This window comes from Pseudorasbora parva, chromosome 18 (assembly GCF_024679245.1).
Source record: "Pseudorasbora parva isolate DD20220531a chromosome 18, ASM2467924v1, whole genome shotgun sequence".
Taxonomy (NCBI): Eukaryota; Metazoa; Chordata; class Actinopteri; order Cypriniformes; family Gobionidae; genus Pseudorasbora; species Pseudorasbora parva.
Genome location: NC_090189.1, coordinates 43,133,727 through 43,151,930, shown reverse-complemented (window position 1 = coordinate 43,151,930; position 18,204 = coordinate 43,133,727). Strand labels below are relative to the sequence as shown.

General features: G+C 42.3%; 1 protein-coding gene across 1 annotated transcript in view; it reads right to left on the bottom strand.

The window, feature by feature from the left end:
• Window positions 1-1,984: 1,984 nt before the first annotated feature.
• Window positions 1,985-18,204, bottom strand: part of slc22a5 (solute carrier family 22 member 5) — a 16,880-nt gene continuing 660 nt past the window's right edge. The window contains exons 2-10 of the mRNA XM_067423316.1: window positions 13,252-13,355; window positions 12,936-13,090; window positions 12,665-12,836; window positions 10,526-10,652; window positions 10,348-10,442; window positions 8,565-8,779; window positions 4,121-4,303; window positions 2,389-2,524; window positions 1,985-2,315 (exon numbers count right to left, since the gene is read on the bottom strand). Of these exons, the coding sequence (XP_067279417.1) occupies window positions 2,222-2,315; window positions 2,389-2,524; window positions 4,121-4,303; window positions 8,565-8,779; window positions 10,348-10,442; window positions 10,526-10,652; window positions 12,665-12,836; window positions 12,936-13,090; window positions 13,252-13,355 (1,281 nt within the window). The 3' untranslated portion in view covers window positions 1,985-2,221. The remainder of the gene's footprint in view (window positions 2,316-2,388; window positions 2,525-4,120; window positions 4,304-8,564; window positions 8,780-10,347; window positions 10,443-10,525; window positions 10,653-12,664; window positions 12,837-12,935; window positions 13,091-13,251; window positions 13,356-18,204) is intronic.

Below are 18,204 nucleotides of genomic sequence, written 5' to 3'. Positions count from 1 at the left end.
CTCGCCTCCTCACTCCTCCATCATCACCTCCTCACTCCTCCATCATCTCCTCCTCACTCTTCCATCCTTGCCTCCTTCCTCCTCCATCATCACCTCCTCCCTCCATCATCCTCACCTTCTCACTCCTACATCCTGTCCTCCTCACTCCTCCATCCTCGCCTCCTCACTCCTCCATCCTCACCTCTTCTTTCCTCCATCCTCATACCGCCATCCTCACCTCCTCACTCCTCCATCTTCACCTCCTCACTCCTCCATTTTCACCTCCTTACTCATCTATCCTTACTCCTTCATTTCCAGGTCATAGGATGGAGGATGGAGGAGCGAGAAAACAAGGAGGGATATTGAGAAGCACCCCTGTTTTGTGATTTTTCATATATCCTTACCACTAGGTGGCACTGCACCGAAACACTGCAGGTTGCCTCAAGTCATGGTTGGCAAAACACACACCAAGTTTGGTGAGAATATGTTAAAGCACTGAAGAGATGTCCATTTTGTTGGGCTTTCCGTCGCCATGGTCTGAAGATGATCTGGTCCAATTGTCATGAAAAAACTATTTAGGAGGTTTTTGAAAAAGTATGTTTTTTATGAAGATTTTCTTTGGAAAGAAAAATCTAGCAAATAATTTGGACAGGTGGTTGCGCTAGAGAAATCGAGTTAGATACTCCAAATTTGGTCTGGTGCCAGTTCAGACTGTCCTGTGTGCCAAATATCACAACTTTCCCACAACGGTTCTATGGGTGGCTATAGACTCAACAGAGTGGAAGAAGAAGATGAAGAATGGTCACAGGGCTCTCAGAACAGCGTAAATAGTCTTAGATAGTTCTTGATCAACTTTTACATGTTGTGATCTATTAAAAAGATAATTAGAAAACCATGATAGAGTTAACTAAGATGCCCCAATACTATATAATCTGGATAACAGTATAGAATGATCAACTGTATCAAAGGCTTTAGTAAGATCAATAAAAATAGCTGTGCAAAATTGCTGTGTATCTAAAGCATCATAGATATCATTTTTAACTTTTACAGCTGCTGTCATGCAACTAAATGATGAACGAAAACCAGACTGAGCATCAGAAATTATGCTAAAATGATCAAGGAACTCTTTTAACTGCCTATTAATTAATTTCTCCATTACCTTTGCAACACATGGTGAAACAGAAATAGGCCTATATGAATTTTGATCCATTTTATCCCCATTCTCATAAACAGATAGCCTGACAAGCCAGACCCACATCCAGATGTTTGGTCTGGAAACTCTCCATTGACGGCTCAATCCGACGGGCGGGATAAACGGCTGTCTGTCAAACTCCCTCTGCACGTGATAGGATAGCGCTACACCAACCAGAGCAACGAAGGTGAAGCAGAGCTTGTTGATAGATTAAACATTCACCGTATCCGGTCGGCTAAACTCCGAACACATCTTCCCTTCTTAAGAATGACTTCAGTGCCGTTCTTTGTTCTTTTCTCAGAGAAAAGCTTAACTCAAATCTTCCAGAGTCGCGGTCAAAGCTGATTCGAAAGACCGCCGCTGTTCGCCAGTTTCTGTGTTTACTAGAAGCACGCAAACGCAACTCGGCCGTCGTCATTATGGCCCCGCCCGCCGACTCTATACACGATGTGATTGGCCCGTCCAGATTGTGAGGAATACAGCTCAAAAGGGTATTGAGAGTTCCTAGACGACACTTGCGGGCAGATTAAATTTGCTGCCGCTAGGGTGTGTCTAGATTTCTAGGCTAATAAACAGGTGATACAATTGCAGTTTTCCAGGTTTTCTGTATCTCAGCTGTTGATATTGATAGATTAAAAATATATGTTAGTTTCAGCTATGATAGGTGCACCAACTTTAAAAAAGAACGGATCTAAGGCATTTTACAAATGGCTTTGAACGCAGCTCAGCCAATTAGAATCAAGGCCTAGAAATATCGATTTATAAACACTGCTTTTATTTAGGCATTTTGCATATCCAATAAACATCTGCATTTCCATTTTTGAGGTCAATCTCAATCTTAAGTCGTTATCACAACCGTCTTTATTGTCTTTAAATAATAAGACAAAAATAATGTGCTTATGCCACTTACATTCGGCAGAGAGAATAAAACAAGTACACAGTGTTCATACAATACAAAATAGACTCATAGGATGTAAAAATGTTATTTGAATCACATTTAGCTTATGTGAACTGTAAGGACGAGGTGACTGAAGGATCATCTGGACTCATTCATGTGTGTGTGTGTGTGTGTGTGTGTGTGTGTTGGTTCATGATGACTGCTCCTTTCCCTTCCTCCACGCTGGGGTTATCTCTTCTGATGAAGCTAATGACAGAAAGGCTTATGTTTAATGAGAAGTTAAAGATGAGAATGAGTTGATGGGAGATGGAAGACTTGCCTCTTGCACTTCTGCATTTGCTCCAGTGTCTCCGGCAGCACTTTCCCAAACGTCTCAGGCAGGAACAGGTTGGCTATGGAGGAGGCGATGGTGAGGCTTCCCATCAGGATGTAGGGCAGATACTTGTTGAAAGTGCCTTTATGAATGAGAGGAGAGGAGAATGTCATCACTAAACCAGTGGACCGCTACAGTATCCCTCCACTAAAGCTGATCTGAACCAGTGGATCTCTACAGTATCCCCCACTAAAGCTGATCTGAACCAGTGGACCGCTACAGTATCCCCCCACTAAAGCTGATCTGAACCAGTGGATCTCTACAGTATCCCCCCACTAAAGCTGATCTGAACCAGTGGATCTCTACAGTATCCCCCCACTAAAGCTGATCTGAACCAGTGGACCGCTACAGTATCCCCCCACTAAAGTTGATCTGAACCAGTGGACCACTATAGTATCCCCCACTAAAGCTGATCTAAACCAGTGAACCGCTACAGTATCCCCCCACTAAAGCTGATCTGAACCAGTGGACCGCTACAGTATCCCCCACTAAAGCTGATCTGAACCAGTGGATCTCTACAGTATCCCCCCACTAAAGCTGATCTGAACCAGTGGACCGCTACAGTATCCCCCCACTAAAGTTGATCTGAACCAGTGGACCACTATAGTATCCCCCACTAAAGCTGATCTAAACCAGTGAACCGCTACAGTATCCCCCCACTAAAGCTGATCTGAACCAGTGGACCGCTACAGTATCCCCCACTAAAGCTGATCTGAACCAGTGGACCGCTACAGTATCCCCCCACTAAAGCTGATCTGAACCAGTGAACCGCTACAGTATCCCCCACTAAAGCTGATCTGAACCAGTGGACCGCTACAGTATCCCCCACTAAAGCTGATCTAAACCAGTGAACCGCTACAGTATCCCCCCACTAAAGCTGATCTGAACCAGTGGACCGCTACAGTATCCCCCCACTAAAGCTGATCTGAACCAGTGAACCGCTACAGTATCCCCCCACTAAAGCTGATCTGAACCAGTGAACCGCTACAGTATCCCCCCACTAAAGCTGATCTGAACCAGTGAACCGCTACAGTATCCCCCACTAAAGCTGATCTGAACCAGTGGACCGCTACAGTATCCCCCCACTAAAGCTGATCTGAACCAGTGGACCGCTACAGTATCCCCCCACTAAAGCTGATCTGAACCAGTGGACCGCTACAGTATCCCCCCACTAAAGCTGATCTGAACCAGTGGATCTCTACAGTATCCCCCCACTAAAGCTGATCTGAACCAGTGGACCGCTACAGTATCCCCCCACTAAAGCTGATCTGAACCAGTGGACCGCTACAGTATCCCCCCACTAAAGCTGATCTGAACCAGTGGACCACTATAGTATCCCCCACTAAAGCTGATCTAAACCAGTGAACCGCTACAGTATCCCCCCACTAAAGCTGATCTGAACCAGTGGACCGCTACAGTATCCCCCACTAAAGCTGATCTAAACCAGTGAACCGCTACAGTATCCCCCACTAAAGCTGATCTGGACCAGTGGACCGCTTCAGTATCCCCCCCACTAAAGCTGATCTGAACCAGTGGACCGCTACAGTATCCCCCCACTAAAGCTGATCTGAACCAGTGGGCCTCTACAGTATCCCCCCACTAAAGCTGATCTGAACCATTGGGCCTCTACAGTATCCCCCCCATTAAAGCTGATCTGGAGCGTCTGGCTGTGGTTTACCGAGGAAGATGACGTAGGGTGCGGTGATGCTGCCGATGCGGGCGGCGGAGGAGCACATGCCGATGCCCAGGTTCCTCAGGACGGTGGGGTAGAGCTCTGCCGTGTAGATGTACACTACCGTGAAGGACATGGTAAAGCCGAACTTACCCGCCATCTCCACCGCCAGAGCCAGCCAATGAAGACCTGAGAAAGAGAGTTGCCATTGCAGTGATCACTGCCTTCAAACCACTGCCTTTAAAGGTGCACTATGCAACTTTCCATCCAGTAGAGGGCGGCTATTCAAAACAAAGGCCTAGTTTGATGACGGCAAGTTTGAGCGCAGCATCTTGGGACATGTGTTCTTCACCTCACAGCCGGTGGAAAATAGGACACGGGCAGAAATCATATTCATGGATGAGGTTTTAATGTTACTGTAGTGTGAAGCAGAGCAGGACCGAGTGTTGAGGAGCTGAGCACGGCCGCTGGAGCGATTGGTTATTAACGTTACTGTAGTGAAGCAGAGCAGGACCGAGTGTTGAGGAGCTGAGCACGGCCGCTGGAGCGATTGGTTATTAACGTTACTGTAGTGTGAAGCAGAGCAGGACCGAGTGTTGAGGAGCTGAGCACGGCCGCTGGAGCGATTGGTTATTAACGTTACTGTAGTGTAAAGCAGAGAAGGATCGAGTGTTGAGGAGCTGAGCACGGCCGCTGGAGCGATTGGTTATTAACGTTACTGTAGTGAAGCAGAGCAGAGCCGAGTGTTGAGGAGCTGAGCACGGCCGCTGGAGCGATTGGTTATTAACGTTACTGTAGCGAAGCAGAGCAGGAGCGAGTGTTGAGGAGCTGAGCACGGCCGCTGGAGCGATTGGTTATTAACGTTACTGTAGTGTGAAGCAGAGCAAGACCGAGTGTTGTGGAGCTGAGCACGGCCGCTGGAGCGATTGGTTATTAACGTTACTGTAGTGTAAAGCAGAGAAGGATCGAGTGTTGAGGAGCTGAGCACGGCCGCTGGAGCGATTGGTTATTAACGTTACTGTAGTGAAGCAGAGCAGAGCCGAGTGTTGAGGAGCTGAGCACGGCCGCTGGAGCGATTGGTTATTAACGTTACTGTAGTGTGAAGCAGAGCAGGAGCGAGTGTTGAGGAGCTGAGCACGGCCGCTGGAGCGATTGGTTATTAACGTTACTGTAGTGAAGCAGAGCAGGAGCGAGTGTTGAGGAGCTGAGCACGGCCGCTGGAGCGATTGGTTATTAACGTTACTGTAGTGTGAAGCAGAGCAGGAGCGAGTGTTGAGGAGCTGAGCACGGCCGCTGGAGCGATTGGTTATTAACGTTACTGTAGTGTGAAGCAGAGCAGGACCGAGTGTTGTGGAGCTGAGCACGGCCGCTGGAGCGATTGGTTATTAACGTTACTGTAGAGAAGCAGAGCAAGACCGAGTGTTGTGGAGCTGAGCACGGCTGCTGGAGCGATTGGTTATTAACGTTACTGTAGTGAAGCAGAGCAGGAGCGAGTGTTGAGGAGCTGAGCACGGCCGCTGGAGCGATTGGTTATTAACGTTACTGTAGTGAAGCAGAGCAGGATCGAGTGTTGAGGAGCTGAGCACGGCCGCTGGAGCGATTGGTTATTAACGTTACTGTAGTGAAGCAGAGCAGGAGCGAGTGTTGAGGAGCTGAGCACGGCCGCTGGAGCGATTGGTTATTAACGTTACTGTAGTGAAGCAGAGCAGGAGCGAGTGTTGAGGAGCTGAGCACGGCCGCTGGAGCGATTGGTTATTAACGTTACTGAAGTGAAGCAGAGCAGGAGCGAGTGTTGAGGAGCTGAGCACGGCCGCTGGAGCGATTGGTTATTAACGTTACTGTAGTGAAGCAGAGCAGGACCGAGTGTTGAGGAGCTGAGCACGGCCGCTGGAGCGATTGGTTATTAACGTTACTGTAGAGAAGCAGAGCAGGAGCGAGTGTTGTGGAGCTGAGCACGGCCGCTGGAGCGATTGGTTATTAACGTTACTGTAGTGAAGCAGAGCAGGAGCGAGTGTTGAGGAGCTGAGCACGGCCGCTGGAGCGATTGGTTATTAACGTTACTGTAGTGTGAAGCAGAGCAGGACCGAGTGTTGAGGAGCTGAGCACGGCCGCTGGAGCGATTGGTTATTAACGTTACTGTAGTGAAGCAGAGCAAGACCGAGTGTTGTGGAGCTGAGCACGGCCGCTGGAGCGATTGGTTATTAACGTTACTGTAGAGAAGCAGAGCAAGACCGAGTGTTGTGGAGCTGAGTACGGCTGCTGGAGCGATTGGTTATTAACGTTACTGTAGTGTAAAGCAGAGCAGGACCGAGTGTTGAGGAGCTGAGCACGGCTGCTGGAGCGATTGGTTATTAACGTTACTGTAGTGAAGCAGAGCAGGACCGAGTGTTGAGGAGCTGAGCACGGCCGCTGGAGCGATTGGTTATTAACGTTACTGTAGAGAAGCAGAGCAGGAGCGAGTGTTGTGGAGCTGAGCACGACCGCTGGAGGGATTGGTTATTAACGTTACTGTAGTGTAAAGCAGAGAAGGATCGAGTGTTGAGGAGCTGAGCACGGCCGCTGGAGCGAATGGTTATTAACGTTACTGTAGCGAAGCAGAGCAGGACCGAGTGTTGAGGAGCTGAGCACGGCCGCTGGAGCGATTGGTTATTAACGTTACTGTAGTGTAAAGCAGAGCAGGGCCGAGTGTTGAGGAGCTGAGCACGGCCGCTGGAGCGATTGTTACACACTCGCGAGCACCGGGACTTTTATTATGACGGGGCGGGACACAGTCGCCGCCGCGCGCACTTCCCGCTTTTTCCGGTCATGATTATAAGGTAAAGCAGCTCTGTTTATCATATTAGATACATTTAAGTGTGTTTAAGTTATGTTCACACTTCTAAGAGAAAAGCCCTTCTGCCAAATAAAACCGAGGGTAACGCAGATATGACACGATTGACAGGCGACCCGCTCAAACGCTATGCTGACATGTTCCGGGTCTTTGGTTAAAATAGCAATTTTCTCACAACTTACAAATAGTTGGAAACATTTGGGATATTGTAAGTACCCAACTGAACAAAATATATAACACTGGCCTAGTGGTTTTTGGATATTTTACTGCAAAAATACTACATAGCGCACCTTTAATAGGGATAGTTCAGCCCAAAAATTACTCTTAGCTCATCCTAGGGGTGAATGACATTCTTCTTTCAGACGAATACAATTGGAGTTATATTAATGTTTTGGCTCTTCTGAGGTTTATAATGGCAGTGAATGGCTGATTTTGTTTTGAAGTCCATAAAAGAGCATCCATCATCATAAAAGTGAATCTATCAGCCATAAAAGTGTATCTATTTATCATTAAAGTGCATCTATCTATCATTAAAGTGCATCTATCCATCATTAAAGAGCCTCCATCCATCATAAAAGTGCATCTATCAGCCATAAAAATCATGGGCTAATGTTCATTTTTTGGTTGAACTATCCCTTAAATAAAATGCTGATAGAATATGTTGGTAAATGTCCCCATTCAGACCTTAACTTATGTAGAGTTTGATCACTTTTTAAGCCTTCTCCCAAGACTATAAGCTCTGAATCTGCTCAAACACGTGAGTGTGCCAAGCGTACAGTCCTGTTTAATATGTGAGTAATAGGCTTAACCTCTTTTCCTTGAAATGGTCCGAGTCCACAGAGCGTAAACTAATCCCCGACCCATAATAAACTCACAGTATTGAGTCAGTTAACCGACCATCGAGGCTTTTTCTTCAAAGTACACTAAACTCACACTCAATTCTTCAAACTCACTGCTGCTCTTTTATCGCTTCAAGGCCTTGTGGTGCTCCTCGTGTGTAAGTCGCTCTGAATGAGGAAATGCTCTCATGGTTCCAGCAGGTTTTCATCAATATCTCTTCTGCACACTGCAAAAAATGCTCTTCTTACTTAGTCAGTTTGTCTTGTATCTAGTATAAATATCTAACAATTCTTAAATCAAGATGCATTTACTAGATCAGTAAAATGACAAGATATTATTTTTAAGAAAACAAGGGAAAATATCATAATGAAGAGAGTTTTTGCTTAAAACAGGCAAAATGATCTGCCAATGGGGTGAGAAAAATAATCTTATTTCTGTTTGGGACGGAAACAAGAAACAAGATTTCAATCAGAAATAAGATTATTTTTCTCACCCCATTGGCAGATCATTTTGCCTGTTTTAAGCAAAAACTCACTTCATTTAGATTTTTATTTTCAAGAAAACATATCTTATGCAATTTTACTTATCTTGTAAATGCATCTTGATTCAAGAATTTTTAGATATTTAAATAAGAAGAGCATTTTTTGCAGTGTAAGTCATGTTGTGTAGAGTCTTTCACTGCTATACGGTGTGTGTTCGCTGTTCAAGCCCAGAGTTTAGGCTCATGTTCTAAGCCTGAATCAGTATTTGGTGAAACTCATGGTGTGTCCGAGCTCTTACGGTCAGGGATCAGCTGCAGCAGAAGCAGGAATCCTCCTCCTATAATGAGGAAGGCCGAGAGGACGGGTCTCCGAGGACAGCTCTTCAGGAGGAAAGTGGACACGATGTAGGCCGGCACCTCCGTCACCGCGGACAGGAAGCAGTTGAGGAATGGGTCGCCGCTGAGATTAGTGGTATTCAGGGACAAGCCGAAATACCCTATGTTAATGGCCATCCTATCAGAGGGACAACAGGACACTGAATATACAAAACGTCCCGCATTTTGGGTTAGGGTTAGGCTAACTCTAGCAACAGGCCACAGGAATTAAAGGGTTAGTTCACTCAAAAAATGAAATGTCTGTCATTAACTCCTCTCCCTAATGTCGCTCCACACCCGTCAGACCTCCGCTCATCTTCACACACAGATGAAGATATTAGTGTTGAAATCCGATGGCTCAGAAAGGCCTTCATTGACACCAATGTCATTTCCTCTCTCAAGACCCATAAAGGCACTAAAGACGTCGCTACAAAGCCCATCTCACTACAGCGGCTCTACTATCATTGATGAAGAGGCCAGAATAGAGTTAGTGCGCAAAAACACTAAATAACGACTTATATAGTGATGGCCGATTTCAGAACAAAGCTTCGAACGGTTATGACTCAGTGAATCGATTCATGATTCGGATCGCCAAAGTCACGTGATTTCAGCAGTTTGACACGCGATCCAAATCATGAATCGATTCACTGAGTCATAACCGTTCAAAGCTACATATATGACCTCTATTAGCCTATATATTCACTATATTAGCCTATATATTCATTACATTAGCCTATATATTCACTATATTAGCCTATATATTCACTATATTAGCCTATATATTCACTATATTACCCTATATATTCACTATATTAGCCTATATATTCACTATATTACCCTATATATTCACTATATTAGCCTATATATTCACTATATTAGCCTATATATTCACTATATTAGCCTATATGTTCACTATATTATCCTATATATTCACTATATTAGCCTATATATTCACTATATTATCCTATATATTCACTATATTAGTCTATATATTCACTATATTAGCCTATATATTCACTATATTAGCCTATAGATTCACTATATTAGCCTATATGTTCACTATATTATCCTATATATTCACTATATTAGCCTATATATTCACTATATTATCCTATATATTCACTATATTAGTCTATATATTCACTATATTAGCCTATATATTCACTATATTAGCCTATATATTCACTATATTAGCCTATATATTCACTATATTAGCCTATATATTCATTACATTAGCCTATATATTCGTTATATTAGCCTATATTTTCACTATATTAGCCTATATATTCACTATATTAGCCTATATATTCACTATATTAGCCTATATATTCACTATATTAGCCTATATATTCACTATATTAGCCTATATATTCACTATGTCAGCCTATATATTCACTATATTAGCCTATATATTCACTATATTAGCCTATATATTCACTATATTAGCCTATATATGCATTACATTAGCCTAAAGATTTGAGAAAGCCCACACATTTGCATAGACCAAAGCAATCAGGGCAGAAGTGGCTGAAAGTGGACAAGAGAGATGGATTAAACACCAGGTGTGAACGGGAATGTGTTTCCCTCGTCTACTCGTGATCCGACTTTGAAAGAAGACTTTCTCATAACTTTTAGAGAAGCTTGCCAGAATGTTCCCTGAGCGCTGAGTAAATGATTTGTAATGATGAATGTAGTAATATCTCTCACCACAGCAGTAAACACAGGACGGTGGTTCTGCGGATATCCCTGTTCCTCAGGACGTCGAGCACGCTATACCGGCTGCTCTGGGATGCCTCTTTAACCTATCAACACATGCAGAGAAACAGATCTGTCATTACAGCTCACTTATAGCAAACACTTGAAGTCTCAATGGCAGCGGTCAGACCTCGGGCTTGCTGAAGATGACCTCTGGTGCAGGGACCTTGTTCTTCCTCGCTGCCTCTCTCACGATGGCCTCGGACTCCAGCACGCGTCCCTGAGAGAGAAGCCAGCGCGGAGACTCCGGGATCAGCCTAGGATCAGGGGGATAAATGAGCAACAGGTGAACACAATCATTCATCAACGGCTGGGAAACACAGGCAAACAGGAACAGGGAAAACAGAACACTATTCCAGCTTTATTTCTATAGCACTTTATACAGCACTGATGGAGCAGCTTTACAGAGACGACAGGAAATGAGGTTTCAGTGATGCCAAGTGATTATAAGTGGTTCAAACGTGTGTAATTATTACATTTCCCATGATGCATCATTCACCATCTAAAATTGATCGGCCAGACCAAACCGTAATTCGTAGAGACTTGAAACTTTGAAGGCTGGTAGTACTCACACCGCCTACAATGACACCAATACTCGTCCCGATCGGCCTGACGGGGGCACTACAGTGCTCAAAAGAACCAAATGGCTCATAACTCCTAAACCGTTTTTAATATCAAGTGTCTTATATCGGTGGGACGAACAAAGTGGCAGGTATTTAGATTTTTTTTTTTAAACATACTTTTGCGAACTAGTCCTAGGTTTTTCTCCCGATCAGAACCAAACCAGTGCAGAAATATTCTAGTCCATGACGGAACGCCACACAGTTTGCAGTGGGTGTGGCCCCTTTTACTAAAACAGCTGTCCCACTTGAACGGAATGAGATCATTTTACCAAACTTTGTACACGTATGTACATGCTCGTTCTGCGGTTGCATGAAAAAGGACGTGACGACTGGCCCTTTGGTGGTGCTATACCAGGACAAAAACACAAAAATGGCTATAGCGACACAACAGTCAGTTTGTTTGACTTGCAAACTGACATACAGTGTCTTTATCCAACGTGCCACGATTGTCTATGAGGACATTTGCATATATTGAAAAACACATCAGCCGTTGGCCAATCAAATTTCGAGCGGCTGTCAGATGAGGTTGATGGAGGCCGATCAGATCGAAACTCGATGGGTCTGTTTGACTCATGACACTGTGAGAAAAAGCAGGGTTTTAAAATATCTTTATAGCTTATATTTAACCAAGAGTTTGATTGACCATCAAACCACCAGCGGTCCTAGAGGCAAAGTTGCTCAGATTGAGGAGTTCCTCCAATGTGGTAATGTTGGACATGTACGAAAAATCGTACCATCATATCCTTTACACATGTGAAAAACACAACGTGCGACCAGAGGCCGATTTCTTTCTCATTTCTCACAATGTCATGAGTCAAACTGACCCATCGAGTTGCTCAACCTTGAAAAAGATTAAAGGAAAACTCCGGTGAGAAATGAACCTAGGGGTAATTAACAGATGGTCAGCGAGTAGATCGTTCTCTGGGATGCGTTTCCTGAAATCGATTGTAAAGAGTTTTATCTCTAAACACAGATTAGCTTATAACGCTAGTCTATGGGGCACACAGTAATGAAATTAAACCGCTAGTTAATACCACTAACAAGGCTCAAAATAGCCTCACACTAACACGGCAGCATAATGAGGGTCCCTACATGCAAACCGAAGCATTGAGAACTTTGTAAGTGTACAAACATTTTAATAAGAAGATGCTTTATAAACACAGTGCATTACGCGTTCACGGACAGGCGCCATCTTGGAAAACAGTCTCGACGAATCGATCCACGAGCGCTGTTCTTAAGTGAGCTGGTCGATAGGAATTAAGTTTTTGAAATGTAATAACATGGACATTTTATTTTTATTTATTTATTTTCCCTTTTGCGTTCAGTATTTTCTTCCGGAAACAACGGACCATATGAGATTCCAAGTCACAAGTCGAGACTGTTTTCCATAGACAAGCGTTATAAGCTAATCTGTTTTTAGAGATAAAACCATGAAATTTCCGTTTGATTTCCATGAAAACGCATCACAGAGAATGATCTACTTGGTAACCATCTGTTAATTACACCTAGGTTCATTTCTCACCAGAGTTGTCCTTTAAAACATATATTCCATTGGTCTTTTTCTGTCTGTGATCGTTTTGTTACTTAGCCCAGCACTGGTTGTGAGTGCTGGTCCTGTTTGACTTCGCTGTTTTCTGCTGACTTACCACCACAGCGGGACATACACCACGGTCAGGCCGGACAGGACCCTGAGCAGACTCCTCCAGTCCCTCACAGCGAAGGCCATCCACGGCAGCACCATGTACCCAATGCAGTAATGCAGAAAAGCTCCCAGTGTGGTGAAGAGGACGCGCAGAGACTTACTCAACACTTCACTGCCTGCGGAGTGAACCCAGAGAATATCAGCTGTAGGGTCACGCAGTTATACAACAACATGTCCTTGAAGTTAACACAATGGCCATCTTATCACATGCTTACCGAGAACAAACGCTGTGATGTACAGGGATATCTGGAAAGTGCCGATGAAGAAGTACAGGAGGCAGAAGAGCAGCCAGGAGCGAGAGAAGGACTGCGCGAGGATCAGTAGAGCTTCTGCTGCCAGAGACGTGAAGAGAACCTTCTTTCTGCCGAACCTGAGACGCCACACACACACACACACACACCAGACATCAGTCAACACATTAACTCTACTGTAGATGAACACAATCGGCTGTTCCCATCGCTTCACTACAGCTCACTGTACGGCTGGTGTTCAAAAGCCTGCTCTAATCATGATATGTGGACAAAGCTTTACCTGTCAGAAAGCTGACCAGAGACAAGAGAGCCGAACAAGTATCCCATGTATAAAGTTGAGGTTGTGAACGGGACCATCCACTCGCTGTCACACACCAGATCCCACTGTGAGAGAAAACACATTATTATTATTATTGTTCCAAAGCAACACATATACATTAATTGAGAAGAATGCAACAGAGCATTGAGTTTACTTCAGTTTACATACACGCAAACAAATGAATCATGGCATAGTTTGTTTTTATGTTTTTTGATCTTTTTGAATGAATTTAAACCAAGCGGCCTTCTCCTCCAGTTTCTGTTTAAGTCAATACGTGACTTAAAGTGACATTAAGTGACTTAAACCGTAATTCCTCGACTGGCCACTGGAGTCAGGCTCCAGAAGGAGCAGAATCTCATTGAGCCTCATGTTAAAATGCCCAACTTTACAGCCGAAAAACACCATTACAGTCTGAGGCAAATTGTGGTTATGATCTATACGGCTAATTTTGCCTTTCATGATGACTGTGAGGGGATGAATGTATCTATAACTCATTCGTTTACATTATATAAAGCCTTAAAGTTCTGCATAATTAAGGGCGTGGCCACTTTGAGTGACAGGTGGATTGCTGTTTGTCTGCTGTCTGTTAGTCATTGCGTCACCTAAGCTCCGCCCACATCCTGCTTCTTTGCCCATTTTCTGTTATCTGGGCGTTGAAGCACTGCCAAGATGGCAATGCCCAGCTCGTCTCTACCTTACGCTTCAGAACTGCTCTTCAGAATCCTATGGGTGACGTCACAGACACTACAGCTATATTTTTCACAGTCTAAGTGATTTAAACTCAAACTCTAGCCTAGAAATCTAGACGCACCCTAGCGGCAGCAAATCTAATCTGCTGTGAGTGTCGTCTAGCAACTCTCAATACCCTTCTGAGCTGTAAACGCCAAACTCTGGTCGGGCCAATCACATCGTGTATAGAGTCGGTGGGCGGGGCCATAATGACGACGGCCGAGTTGCGTTTGCGTGCTTCTAGTAAACACAGAAAATGGCGAACGGCGGCGGTCTTTCGAATCAGCTTTGACCGCGACTCTGGAAGACTGGAGTTAAGCTTTTCTCTGAGAAAAGAACAAAGAACGGCACTGAAATCATTCTTAAGAAGGGAAGATGTGTTCGGAGTTTAGCCGACCGGATACGGCGAATGTTTAATCTGTCAGCGAGCTCTGCTTCACCTTCGTTGCTCTGGTTGGTGTAGCGCTATCCTATCACGTGCAGAGGGAGTTTGACAGACAGCCGTTTATCCCGCCCCTCGGATTGAGCCGTCAATGGAGAGTTTCCAGACCAAACATCTTGATGTGGGTCCGGCTTGTCAGGCTACTCAAAATCCAGACTATGATTTAAACTCAAAATCTTTGAAACCAGCATACAATTCAGTTTACTCTGTTAAAACACGGTTTATATATGGACACCTGCTGATTCAGTTTCTTCAAATGAGATTACCGACTGTAAACGTCTCGGTTACGTATGTAACCCTCGTTCCCTGAAGAAGGGAACGGAGACGTACGTCGGAACTGAACCGATGAATTGGGATCCCAATTCGTCGGTTCAGTTCCGACGTACGTCGAACGTGACCTACTGAAAGGGAACCCAGACTGTTGATAAAACTCAAAAAATTACAGCAGTTTTTTAAAGTTAGGGAATGTAAAGTTTAAGTAAGCACAACATACAGATTTTAATGTTGTACTCATTCATTTAAATTGGTCTTAACTTGAAAAATTTGAGTAAGCTAATTCATATATTTACCTTAAAATATAATGTGGATTTAGTAGTACAAACTTGGCTAGCTTTAATTAGCTACTTCAGTAAATGCTAACTTGCTAATTCCTAACTCAATGCTATGATAGCATTAGCAAAGCATAGCACTTTCTGAATGAGTACAGCAATATAACCAGTGTTGTGGGTAATGCATTAACACATAACTTGAGTTATGTATTCAGATTACTTTTTCAAGTAACTATAAAGTAACACATTACTTTTAAATCTACAGCAAAATATCTGAGTTACTTCTTCAAATAAGTAATGCAAGTTACTTTTTCATTTATTGTCTGACAGCTCTCCTGTCCCCATGTTGACTGAAACCGTGAGTACAAAGGTGTGTGTGTGTGTGTGTGTGTGTGTGTGTGTGTGTGTGTGTGTGTGTGTGTGTGTGTGTGTGTGTGTGTGTGTGTGTGTGTGTATGTGTGTGTGTGTGTGTGCAAACATGAGGTTTTTGTAGTTCTAGTCTAAATGTGAGAATTTACTCATCTCACTTGCAGAAAAAAAGTTTCAGTATTCCTCAAAATGAATAAACTGAGTGAAATGCTAAATCAGAATATTATGAAAACCTCCGATAATTAAATATGCGAAATAAAACAGTTATTTTTATGCATTAAATCTCATGTTATTGGCCAAAGTCTTGCTGAGCTTCAATGAATCAAGTACGCCATGAGCCGAACTGACTGTAGTGGTCTGTATTGGTGAAGTGTTAAAGCGAGTCCAGAATGAAAGAGCTGAGAGGGTTTGTTAGAGCGGCGTCCTCTGAAGAATCCAGTCTTTTATAAACACTTAGTTTATGCACACAACAAATATTATAAAATCTCAAATTTGTTTCAGCTAAATTATTATGAGTCGTTTTGTTATACTCAATGTAGTAATGCATTTTTATATGTTTTATTCATTTTTGGCTCATTAATTTAATCAATTTCAATTACAATTTTCAATTTATTTATATTTATTTATATATTTTGATAATTCAGTTTATTTAATAGATTAATAACTAACTGTTTTTATGACTTTTTTATTTAGTTAATTAATTTAGATCAAAGTTAATGCTTTACTCATTTATATTATTATAATTATTATTCTTTGTTTTGTTTTTTTCTGGACTTTTCCCTGGACCCCAGTTTGAAACCCCTGCTCTACTGTACACACCTGAATATTTCCTGCAGGCTTATTATTTCATTTTTGGTGTGAAAGAGTCTTTACATTTGCCCAAAACGTTGTTGTTATTAAAAAAAACAAGCGAGCCCAGCTCAGGAGAGAAAAAGTCACGCAAAAGTAGCCTAACACAATACTTCTCTTACAATCTAAATAAGTAATGTAATTTAGTTACTTTTAAAGGGAGTAATGCAATATTGTAATGTACTTTTCTTAACTTTCCCCAACACTGAATATAATACACATCCTTTCCCAAACTCACGCTCCACTCGTCACATGATGGAAACCAACATAACAGAAACTCTTCTAAACTAGCACAGCAAAACATTAAACACTACTAAACCTCCACCGTAACATTAATCATGCACAAAAAATATTATATACAGTAACACTTCATTTTATAAAATTTACTTTCTGAGTGCCTCGGCAAAGCATGCTGGGAAATAGCCCAGTTTATGGTAAATATAAGTTTGACTGAATTAAAAGAATCAAGTTCATAAACTTAAAACAATATAACAGTTTAGTTAGTGAACTCACAATTGAAAGTGATGCTGGAACGTCACATGATAACGACAACACGGCAGAGGCTTGAAGAATGCTTGGATAGATGAGACTCAACCTGGATTTATGATGGACCGGCACATAACAAATAACATAATTTTAGATTGATTTGATGATGCCCATTTGATGGAACATAACTGTTATAATCTTTTCCTGGATTTTTATAAAGCTTTTTATTCAGTGGAAATAATTTGATTTTTAAATCATTGCAAACATTTGGTTTTGGTGAATATTTTTGTAAGGCCATAAAAAACTCTTTATTACAACTGTAAAAGTACTATCAAATTAAAATATGGCACTTCATTGAGGTTTTACTTGTCACGTGGTATCAGACAAGGTCGTCCTCTTTCCCCTTTCCCCTTATTTGTGTTTACTAGTTTCCCAGATATTTTCTTCTTATATTTCTAATAGTGGTCTTCATAGTGTCTCTATTGCTGACAGACACTCATCAGTCAGATGGTGAACATCTGAAATAAGATACTGTGACTTGATCACACACACAAAAAAAATATATATCACTTAATTTTAGTATTTACTCTCCGAGTGCCATGGCAAAGCATGCTGGGAAATAGCCCAGTTTATGGTAAATATAAGTTCTTCTGAATTAAAAGAATCATGTTCAATAAACTCAAATCAATATAACAGTTCAGTTAGTGAACTCAAAATAGAAAGTTATAATAAATCCTCATAAAACTTAATTTTATTGAACTCATTTGTTTAATTCAAGCCGGCTCTACTCAAGCAAATTCAGTGTTTTGAGCGTTAGGGTTTAAGGCTCATTCTGACGGGTTTCACTGAATATACGTTATGTTTAGTAGCTCATGTTAAACTCAAAGCAGACATGATCCACACACAGATATAATGTAAAGCTCATTTCTGACGTGAGGAGAGCTAAATACAGTCAACTGAGACATATTATACCATATTAAACATGATTCCCACACTTTGAGCTGAGCATGCTTTGCTGAAGTGTGTGTTCTTTAATTGCTAATGTGACTTTTGACCTCACACACTGAACTAAACGAGCATTGCTTGCTCATTGGTCAAGCTAAACTGGTATTATCTAATCATGTCCTTAAATCTAACAGCTGATTGGTTGATCCATTGCATCCCTTACTATCAGTTATTCAACAATATCTCTGAGTTCTGCTCATATTTTTTTTAGCGTTATAGAGAATAATCTGTGAGAAAATGCTGAGGGTGCACTGCAAAAAATGCTTTTCTTACTTTAGTATTTTTGTCTTGTTTCGAGTCCAAACATAAAAAAATTCTTAAAACAAGAAGTATTTACTAGACAAGCAAAAGTAATTGTCTTGTTTTGGGGGAAAATAACTCAAAATGAAGAGAGTTTTTGATTAAAATAAGATAAATAATCTGCCAATGGGGTGAGAAAAATAATCTTAATTCAAACAGAAAACAAGATTATTTTTCTCACCCCAT